This window comes from Dicentrarchus labrax, unplaced genomic scaffold, assembly GCF_905237075.1.
Source record: "Dicentrarchus labrax unplaced genomic scaffold, dlabrax2021, whole genome shotgun sequence".
NCBI lineage: Eukaryota > Metazoa > Chordata > Actinopteri > Moronidae > Dicentrarchus > Dicentrarchus labrax.
The window spans coordinates 16,842,321-16,854,057 of record NW_026136715.1 but is presented as its reverse complement, the minus strand read 5'-3'; the positions used below and the strand labels follow the sequence as shown (position 1 = coordinate 16,854,057).

Here is an 11,737-nt window from a genome sequence, read left to right as displayed (position 1 = left end):
CAGATTGTTGGCTGCCAAGTTATCAAACATCCTTTTCACTGATCATTTAACCCCTCTAGAACAAAATCTATTTATTAACAATTTAAGCAATTTTTATGGATTAACAACATTTATGACAAGATTATCTCAAAGTAGAAAGAATTAACAGCAACAAAAGGGATCTTTGTTCTTGTGAATGGCTTGTAACTGATTTATTAAGAATTAGTAAATAAAAAACGTAATATCTTGAAATGTAATTCTAATTGGTATATTATTGGTAATGGTAATTGGTTCATTAATTAATAGACTAATTAAATCATCTTGAAGGTTCTTACTTTTAAGACCTTACTTTGGGAACCATTTTACAGTTTGTCTTCAAGTAAATTAATAATCTCTTAACTTTGCTCCTTCTTCCTGATTAGCTCCAGTCTCCTGCTCCCCACAGCGCTATCACCAGTGCAGGTTACTGAGGCAACAGCTGATTTCAGAGAGGTCAGGATTTGAAAGTAAGTGAGAAGTTATGTTAGTGAGTTTGTTTCTGATCCAGCGAGGGAGACTTTTCACTGCAGACAGCCTCCACACTCACAGATAGGCATGTTCTCTTGTTTTTGGTCGCCGCTCTGGGAGCTGTGAACCTGTTTGTGGCCTCTCAGGTGATCACAGCTCTCAGTTTAGATGTTTAGTTTATAAGAAACACACCCGATTCATCCGCCGAATGACTGCGCTATGCACCCGGTCGCCCTCCACAGTGACACGATGGTGGCATCTGTCCTTGAGCACTCTCACTGGGTGTGTTGCAGCCAGTCACAAAGGTCAGACTGTTTGAACTGTTTCTGTGCACTGCAGGAGGCGCCCTCCACGGCTCAACATGAAAGCTATGAGTCAGTCTGTCCGATGGGGAGCAGCACAGGAGCGGGTAAATTAGGGTTATCAGAAAATAGAGGATGAGTGCTGCTGATGTGTGATTTTTTTTTACCTCCAAAAAAACCTTCAGATGTGCATTATAACCTAGAAAGAGTATTCAAAGGAATAAGGGGGTCTTTCTGATATTAATTTACACAATCTATATATATATATATATGTATATATAATGTTATACACCTTCTATTATCTAAAATAAATTATAAAATTTATAATAAAATATTAAAACAGAAGTATAAATAAATATACTTGTGCTTCTGTTTTATTCATTACTACATTTAAGATTTTTCAGATTTCTCAGTTTCGGTTAATGAACATTACAGCATTCCCCCAACTGACTGAGCCTCAGCATACTGTCTTCCTCCAAATGTCACTCCTCTTTGATCCTGTTCTTAGTGCTTAATTTCACCTCTGTGACGCTGCACCCCCCACCTGCACCACACACACACACACACACACACACACACACACACACACACACACAAGAGGAGGAGGCAGGAGAGAAAGAGATGACTGACAGGATTGATCATGTGATAGATGCGGTTATTGATCTGAAAATGTCTGGTAGTTACATCAACAACCACGAGACTCAAGTTAATATTCTTGCTGTGTCTTTAATCATTTCAACTGATGGGCAACCAGTACACAGGAAATCTTAACAAGGGAAAAAGAAACTCTAATAAAGAAAAATCCAAACAGTCTTTTCAGCTCAGGTACAAAAAAAAAAATGGATACAGAGAGAAAAACGAACATATTGACCAAACTGTGGCTATCAAGTTGTGAATATTATCTGCCGTTCACCTTCTGAACAGCTTATTTCTCCGTCCTTGTGATCAACAGATGGTGGCAGAAATAGAGCTTAAAACATTTAATCTGATTGGTCGGGGGGCAATTCTGCTGCTACAGTAACGGAAATCCAGTTGATTGAATGGTGGGTTGATGTTCACTCAACGTGAGGGGCTTTGTAGACTGTGTGAAATATCACTGAATTTATTACAGCATCGTGCACTAAAGGCGAGATGATCAATAATGATCAATGAGGAAAGATCTCAGATTATCTAAAGAGATTAAACCCTTGTTCCTGTACACTGGTGTAATCAATAAAGGTTGTTTTATATAATTGTTTTTACAGATTTTAATGATACTTATAATATTGTATTTTGTAGTTTCTAATCTTACTAATAAAACTAAATTGAAAAACATTGAGGATCGTGGCAGTGATATCGTGTTTTTTACTTTATGTCTTAACTAAATTTGGGCCTCACATTACTGCACCATCTTTTGACTCCAAAGAAACAAGATGACATGACAACCCATCGGAAAAACAGTCAACAACAAAGTCATATTGCAAGGAAATTAAGAACATTATGTCTCCCCCCCTGACAAAAGGACCTTTTTTTGTTCTGACTCCCAGCAAAATATGACCCTCCCCTGTACGCCTTGTGTTGAGTGTCTTGTGATCACGCCGACAGTCCGGTATGAGGCAGTCCAAGAGAGCAAGTATAAAAAGAGACCAGAAAAAAGTGTTTAGTAAGAGATTTGTGCCTTGTAATTTTCTTTGGAACATTTGTCACTGCCTGTGTGACTTGTGCAAACTGTTTGTATTCCACCTGAGATCAGAGAAAGTATCACCAGTGTCTGCCATTTGTTGCTAAATGAGGCCAAAGGCAAAGCTTGCCATGTGTAAGCATTGTCTCACCTGTGTGCTGTGTAGCCACAACAAGCCTGGTTGTTTATAGCACAAACACGATAGCACTCACTGCTGTGTTTACCTGTAAACAGCACAGACATCTCGGGGTAATGGGGACTGGTCGCGATGCCTGAATCCATCCACATCGAGCCTTATCTCAACAAGCTGACAGTTTTAATGCGCTGATGTTTTTCCAAAGCTGAAATCCTAAACACCATCACTGTCATACAAATTAAACCAGTCACAATGTTTTTCTTTGAGTGGAAATCACGAGTCTACCAATGTGAGATGATTTTGGTGAGGAGGTGATAATCACAAGACTAAGAACAGATAAACATGATAATAATGTTCCTGAAAGATGGTTAAAAATATACTGGTGTGTCAGCCTGTTGATTATAAATACCACCAGCAGCACCAGCTGTGAAATGATCCTTTTCAACACAATGAATATTTCAAACAGAAAGATAATTTACTTAATGGCTCTGAATATTTGCTCATTTCTACTACAACTTTTTTTTTGTTTTTACATTCATTCCCTGGTGGTATGAGAAGATGTTCAAGTGGCATAAATACACTTTGATGCAACAAGCTTCTTTACTCTCTAAACAAACTGGCAACGGCAGTAACCGACAACCTTTACTTTTACCTACTCCTCAAGTTTGTTGGAGATGAACTAGTGCCAAAATAGAGGGCCAGTATGATGTTTTTTATAGTAAGATCATTTTTTAAAATCCATAATTAAACATCTGTTTGGTCATGGAGAACCTGTTGTGTCACTGACTCAGTTTGAGCTGATTGTCAAGGGGCTTCTTCAAGTCTTAAAACAAAAAAATGATTGAAAAATTATGAATTTGTCCTCTATGTTGAAAATAAATGGAGAAAAAAAAGATTCCAGAGGAGGAAAATGCAGATGGAAGTCCAGTATTTTCTATGTAATCGTGATGTTGTGTTATGATTGACTTTATACTGTACAATATATTCTAACATCTGATGGAGAATCCAACTTTTAATGACAAATGAATGAATTCATCTTTAAAAGAACGCATATCAACACTACAATTTCTGTCTTCATTTTAAAAAATGAATGGCTCTTATAGTTTTCCATTAACTGTGAAAACTGTTTCCCCTGAAGAGATTCAGCACTTCTTTGTGTTTATATGATGTTTGTCACTTCGCTGACCCGTGATTAACACAACAAGGGTTTAGTGTCCATCTGCTAACATCACACAGAAAACAGCCTGATACTGTAAAGCTCTGGGAACATGTAATGCTGCATCATGACTGTTGTTGGTAATATGAAAGCTACATAACTTAAATTCTTCAAAGAAGATACTGTGTTTGCAGTTCACTGGATTTTTAGCTTAAAAGCGCTGTTGTAGCATGAACAAGAGATATATTAATTCAACAAATTTTAGAAAAATGAATAAAACTAAGTATATTTATTGGATTATAGATGGCAGATAGTACATGAGAGGCAGCTACAGCTCTGGTACAGTTTTGCAGCAGTTTTCTGATACATGTAGCTCATTGTTCAGCTGTTGCCGCTGTATGAACTCTGAGGTTTCCTCAAGGATCTGCCCTGGGATGTGGAAGTCAGCTGGCATGTTGTGCTGAACAGCTGATTCCTGAAGGCCCTCAGTCTCTGGCTCCTCTGGGCTGGCTCTGCTGTGAGAATTGCAGGGCTCCAGATTGCATCCAGTGCCCTGAAGGAACTGCAAAAAGTTCTCCTCAATAGAGGCCTCACGGCTGGGCAGCTGCTCCGCTTCGCTGGGCCCAGCCCGCTTGAAGAGGCAGGCCAGGTGGCGGCCCAGCTCCTCGCGAATCTGCCGGTTCAGGCAGCCATAGAAGAAGGGGTTGGAGGTGAAGCAGAAATAGCCAATCCATGTGACCACGTCCTCCAGCTGGGCCAGGGAGGCGGGAGTGGTAGACGCCACGGCCGAGTAGAGATGGAAGGAGAAATATGGCAGCCAGCAGCAGAGGAACTGGCCTCCCACTGCCACCAGGACCACCGCGGCCTTACCGCCACTGAAGGTCCTCTGAGGGGTGTTGCGGGCACCAGTTCCACCGAGGCTAGCTGCCATGGTGGAGTGACTGCTGATGGACTCGGACCGTTGTCGTGGCGTATCCATCCAAGTCGGGAGGGGGCCATGCTGCATGGCCGCTACTCGTGCCACCTTGAACATGTTGCAGTAGACCACCAGAATGATCAGCATTGGGCACAGAAAATAGATGAATGTAAAGAAGACCATGAAAAGCAGCCTTGTGGTCCTGCCTCCCATCCATTGGAGGGAGCAGTGTCTCTGACCATGAATGAGAACTGAAGGAGTCCCCAGACCCTGGTTCCCCTGAAGCAGCCATCCCAGGAGAGGCAGCACTGACATGACAATGGCTTTAATCCAGATTCCCACGAGTACCATCACCACCACCCCCACTGTCATCTTGACCTCGTGACGCATGGGGTGGACAATGTAGTAGTAGCGCTCCACATTGATGGCACATATGGTGAGGATGGCAGCACTGACTAGACACACACTCAAGCAAAGGTAGCTCCGACACAGCGCCTCGTCCACCAGGATTCGGTCTGAAAGCATCCCCAGAGGCATCAACACCAGCGCTGCCAGCAGATCCACCAGACAGAGGTGGAACACGAAGGCAAACTTGCGTAGCTGCGGAGTTTTGGTGATGACAATCATCACAGCCAGATTCCCCACAACTGCCAGCACATCCATGATGAGCATAGCACACAGAGCCAAGGACTGGTTCAGATCTACCCCACCTCGGATGATTGCGATTGGCAGGGTCACGTTAGAGATATTCGGGTGCAGTGCGGCTGGAAATGTGGGGAGGCCGGAGAGAGAAGTGTTCCAAGAGGGGCTCGGTGTGACAGGACGCTCCATGAGAGGATGGGATAAGGAGGAGAGAGTCCGCTGAATTTCACGGGCCCATCACCCATCCTCCCCTGTCATAGGGTGTCACTGAGAAGCTCAGGCGGTGGTGTCTGTCATGGCAGCTTGTGCTGTACAGGCCCTGACCCCGGGGGACTTTAACCTGGAGCTCAGCAGACGATTAACGGAGGTTTCACTCAGTTCATTGTAACTTTTAGTCAAGGTGTCCTTCTTTCTCCAATATGACTTTCAGTTGAAAAGATCTGAAACAAAAGAGATAGTCCTGTTTAAAAGGATGCACAAGTGAAGATTTTGTCAGTTAATAAAACACTGACTGACTGACTGATAATGCTCCTTTTCTTATGGTAGTTTGACAGGTTTATAATATATGTAGTTCACTAAATGATGAAAAACTACATTTAAGGTGATATATTTTAAAGGATATTGTATGACCAAGACCTTGATGAAATATAGGGGGTTGCTGGCTGCAGTCTGGAAATATGGCTTGATAGATTTGTCTTCCCAAAAACCTTCTGAATCATCTTTAGCTCAGACTAGATATACATTCTGCAAATGGAGAGAAAACCCCTAAAATCATCCATCTAATCTACTGTTAATGCAAATACTGACACTATAAGCATCTTGTTGTCAGTCTATCCACTCATCAAAAGACAAATCAGAGCAGACTTAGATAAATTCAATGGGAATCTGCAATCTATTTTTTTATATCAACATGCAGACATTTGCTTTAAATGCAGTCCTTTGTAAAAAAAAAAAAAAACATGGCAGTATTTCTGTTACTGTGACCCTTATTTGATGTGTACCTCTATGAGCTGTGTTACGCTTGCGCTACAGCTGCAAAGCCGTCAGACCTGAAGCAGTCTGCACTCACTTGTAGCCAGGTTCATAATTTACTACTTATTTGACATCTGCATCCTCAGATGTGTGTTTTCAGGGCATCCGACGCCCCAGGGAGAAGCTAAAAGCGCAGAGTGGACCATATGTCCCCCTTAACAGAGTCAAGAAACTGGATGAGTGAATAAACTGCAAAACTCAGCATTACAGAGCTCCCTGCTGTCTGAAGTGATGGGAGGAAAAGATCAATAAACACTCTAAATATTATTACAATCATGAAAATATATTTAAAAAAGTGTTATGCTTCCTTTGTTTTTATATATTTATAGGAAAATACAGATAGGGATTCTTAATAAAGTCTATGTGGCTACATTAAATTATGATCTAAAATTACTGTAAATAGTGACAGAGCTCCTTTCAGCAGTGAGTATAAGTAGTCAAGAGGCCCTGCGCTGTGTTTACTGTCATAACCTCACCTGGACGCAACCCGACACACTGTAAAAGCTGTGGAACGAGCATTAAGCCTTTGGTACATTTCCATATGCTGCACACCTGCATGTGCAAGTTTTCCATTTCACAAGTGTGACAAGCTTCATCCCTGCAAGGCGCCTGTTCTTTTTCTGCCCACATACGCACATCAAGCACGACAATCACCTGACAGACGCAGGCTCAAGTAGGTGGCCTTTGCTGAATAGGTCAAAGGGTTACAGTCACCTTCAGCCCAATAAAATAACCAATAAACAACATCTCAGCTATGTAGCAACAACTGTGGAGCAGCCCTCTGGAGATTGTTAGTCTAATCAACATAGATTGTTTCATTGCTCTCTGGTGTCCGGGGTCACTTTGGTGCTTTAAGGACCACCAAAATTGAAATTCTTGCTGCAAATGAAACACATTATCACCATAACTCCCTGAGGTGAAATGTTCTAGTCCTTCAAAGAGCCTTTTATTACACAAAAAACCCTTAAAACGCATCCAAATTGGAAAAATGCGCCTGTTAGCTGTTTTAATGATCTCAGTTTTATCAAGTCCAAATTACACAAAACAGAACTATTTGAGCAATAAAAAAGGGGAAAACAGAGACTTAGTGGCTCACGTGTAACAAAGCCTCCGATTTAATGAAATCAAATTAATGAGAGTCAAACAATTTATAGTCAAACTCTGAAGCTCCAAACAAAGTCACACAAAGCCAGAATATAAGGTTGAGGCAGAATCTCTCCGACTGCCGACTGGAAACCATATGACCATTTAATATGCACATGACACAGTGTTTACTGCGAGGAGAAAACTAGCCTGTTGTTCAACTGTCCCTTAATTATAAAACACTTTCACTCCTCTGCAAAAACATGCAAGAGACAACCAGGAGTTAAAATTAACATATACGTGAAGGCTCTCCAGAAATGTTGTCCTTTAAGAGATCATTTGAAGTGTGAATGATGAAAGAAAACACGGGCTCTAGTATCGTCCTCCTGAGTCAGATTTTACCCTTGTCCCACCTTTCCAGCATCCTAACTTCCACCCCAAAAACACACACATCTCCCCAAACACACACTCGTAACAGGGCAGGTGTGTGTGTGGAGATGTGTGTGGTGATAAGTCGATGACATACCTCAGTCTGGAGAGGGCTGCTTTCTCCTGTGCAGGTTCACAGTCTACTGAAGGAAAGCCGACCTGTTTCGCTCTCTCACACACACACAGCTAACACACACTGACACACACACTCACACACACACACACACACACACACACACACACATACACACACCACGTCACAGAGAGAGAGAGAGAGTGGGGAGAGAGGAGAGGGGCGCTCCTGTGTCTCCTCCTCACCTGGCTCCTTTCATCTCGTCATCACCTCCCACCCAACCCTCCCCGTTCACAAGCTGACCGCCCCCATCCCTTCAAACACACACACACACACACACACACACACACACAACACACACACACACACACACACACACACGCACACGCACACCCTCCTCCCTCCTCTCAGTTCTCTTCTAGCCAGGTCTTCGATCCAGGTGGGAGAAGCAAAGCAGGAGCAGAAGGGAGAGATGGAACAAAATAAAAAATGAGTAGAGGGCTCCTGTCTTCCAGCCTGTGATGTACAAAGAGTGTACACACAGACACTCTTCCACCTCACACACTTTCATACACACATGTACTGGCTCCTGCACGCGCCCAGGGCAACTGCAGAGCCGTGCAGAGCAGACAGGCAGGCGGCTGGTGGGAAGGCAGCACCCAGCCTCCACTGTTCTCCACTGGGTCTTAGTGCCTCGCTGCCTCTGGGCTTCCTCATGGAGGGATGGCTCTGCTTTTCACCCAATAATCTCCCCGCAGGTCACATCAGGTCCCAGTAACAGGTGCAGAAGTGGCCAATAGTTAGGAGAGAAAATCACTTTTATCCCCTGGATCAGAATTTCTGTAATTCTCTGTCTCCTTATGCTGAGCTCACCAAGATCTCCCTCGATGCACAATCCGGCAAAAGCCGTCTCACGAGGCTGGATTATTGATTTGCAGAGAGGAAAAGAATCCCAGAGGTTAATGTTAATGAGCTGAGATTAACATTTACAAAAGCCACACAACATACATGTCACAGTGAACTATTTCCTGCCCAGAGGAATACGTTTGTTTACCACTTGAGTGTGAGGTGCAAGAGCCAATGGATTATGCAATTCAGATCTTTACAACGTCTTAACTCACATTTTTAGGATATTTTGTAAATATTAGTAGTCACTTTGTTATAATTTCATCAGGGAGACTCAGTGGAATCAAGAGACCTGAGAACAAAAAAAATTTACAGTCAAACAACCAGCAACAATAACATAATGTAATGTGAGACAATCAACAGAAAAGATTGATTATCTGTAGTTGATTGACAGATAATTGATTGGAATTGTTACAGTCAAGCAAAAGTAAGAGATGTTTGTGTTTTATATTTTATTTAGCAAAGGTTTTAAGGGACTTGGTTTTTAAAAAATATTTTATAGACTAAAAATCTATATATTCATATATAATGTAAATAAGTGTTAGTTGGAGGCCTTGAAAAGAGTCATAAAACATCAGATAATAAACCTTTAAAATCTTCAAAGTGACTGAAAGAAAGAATCAAGCTTGAGAGCAGGTTGTAATTTAATTTAGTTAAGAGAGTCTAGAAATTTGACACATATTTTTGGATTTATAATTACATAACCATTTTGCAAAAACAGGAAAGAAAATATGTAGAAAACACAGAAGAAAATATGTAGAAAACACAGAAGAAAATACAACAACCCCATAACACAAGGTAGGAGATTATCTACAGACCTAAAAGGTGTTGGCTGAAGCTTTATAGCTTATTACACCTCCTCTTCTTACAATCATTGACAGTATATATACTTATAATACATAACCTGGTGTCAAAAGTAATATCAGGAAAATATATCTAACATTAAGTCATGTTTGGATCAATCCCAATCCTACCATTTGAATAAGAGAATAGATGTTAGCAGGACTTTATGAATATTATAAGAAGATGTCTTTTGTCATTTGTCTTTACATTTTGTCATTTTATGGGATATCTCATCAGTTTGACTATCTTATTTTAGGATTAAACCCTTGTAAAGAGGTCGACCCATCATTTCTGCCTCCAGCTCATATCCTCTGTGAATCATATTCATAGTAATAGTGTCAAATGAGGTGATTTAATAACAATGTGCTTTGGACACAAGAAATAACCTTTTGATATATGGAGGTGGCTGTTGTATCTGTCAACTCTACTCATTTTTTCATTTTACTGTATTTTACTGTGTACATCCCCTTTGTTATCCAGTGCACACTGTACAGGTTTTATTTTCAGGTTGTTGGTTTTTTTCTTTTATGTTCTGAAAATTGCTTATTCCTCCCTCAGGATTTGCATGAATGGACCACACATCAGTATGTGACATCCTTCTTTCATGCAGTGTATTTCCCAAAGAACTCATTCATCAGTGGAAGTGCAGCTCTTCTTCTTTTTACTGATAAATCAATCGGTAAATTAAACACATGTTCATTTATTGATCCACAGCTGTGTTACTGGTCCATAAAGGTTGCCTGACATTAACCTGCTTTGTCTTACATGTTGTTGGTTTTTGGTGGATTTCTTTTTTTTTTCATATGATCTGTTTTTCCCCTGAAATGTGTTTTAGGGGTAAACCGTGGCACAAACTAATGGTTGGCTAAATAATGTCCTGAAAGTTTTTATGTATAATAATCCAAGATGGGATGATAATGATACTACTGAGACATTTTGAAGATGGAAATGGATAAAAGAGTCTTTGTTTGTGTTTGTTAATGCTCCACTCTTCAAGCTCTATGTATTCAGTTAGTGTGTGTGTGTGTGTGTGTGTGTGTGTGTGTGTGTGTGTGTGTGTGTGTGTGTGTGTGTGTGTGTGAGGTGTGTGTGTGTGTGTGTGTGTGTGTGTGTGTGTGTGTGTCTGTGTCTGTGTCTGTGTCTGTGTCCTGTGACTGCGCTCGTGTCTGAGGTGTTGAATAATGACAGAAATAGCATATACTTGCCCACGCCAGCAGCACCAATCACAGGGGAGGGAAATACAATGGTTTCTATGGCAACCTCCGACTTCAGCCTCCCTGCTTGCCTGGGTCCCCCCCCCCAACCTGCACCTCCATTCACCGACCCGTCCTATCCACCCACAGCAGATTACAGTGCATCAACCTCAGGGCAGAAACACACACACACTCACACACACTGTGTGTATCACCAGCCATTAGGAGTAGTGTTCAATGTGTTTTGCAACCATATTAGTTCGGTTTCCTTTTCCCCTATTTAACTGAACACAGGTGGGCTGATTCATGCTCAATTGCAGCTGCTGATCTAATATTGTTTACCGTTGTGAACTGAGCTCTCATCAGTAGGGGGAGCTCTCACATTTAACAAATAACTGCAGAACCTGAAATCCCAGAAAATATCCTCCTTATTCTGCACATCAACAGTGATCCATGCCCAGAGAGCAGGGCTTTTAACAGCATTTCTTTATTGATCATAACGATGACAGATGATATCATCATGACCATTACATTTTAGTTTCACAGTAAAAAGCCTCATTCAAGTGCCCACACTGCGGGCAATTACTCTGGAACACAAATTCCTATCCTTCCAATTTTTAAGATGAATGTGTCTAGGGTAAAAGCAATATGGGGCCGAAACAAAAGCAATGTATTAGCCTCTATTTGTCTTTCTGTCAGAGCATGTCAGTTCAGCAGTCTGACGCAGGAGGCAGCATGCACACACTCACGCAGGCACAAAAACTCACTGTTCTAGTAAGAAGAGATCTTATTTGGGCTGACGTCAAACCCTTAGGGCTGAGTTGATCTGTGAAAATCCTTTTGCATCATTTCATACAGAGTTGACTTGTTTCACTCAGCT

At 41.5% G+C, this 11,737-nt stretch overlaps 1 protein-coding gene across 1 annotated transcript; it reads right to left on the bottom strand.

The window, feature by feature from the left end:
- Positions 1-1,494: 1,494 nt before the first annotated feature.
- On the bottom strand, positions 1,495-8,542 carry gpr61 (G protein-coupled receptor 61). The gene is made up of 2 exons (XM_051425775.1): positions 7,940-8,542; positions 1,495-5,738 (listed from the first exon to the last, which is right to left on the bottom strand). The coding sequence occupies exon 2, from the start codon at positions 5,485-5,487 to the stop codon at positions 4,069-4,071; it is 1,419 nt and encodes a 472-aa protein (XP_051281735.1). The 5' UTR covers positions 5,488-5,738; positions 7,940-8,542; the 3' UTR covers positions 1,495-4,068.
- Positions 8,543-11,737: the final 3,195 nt, after the last annotated feature.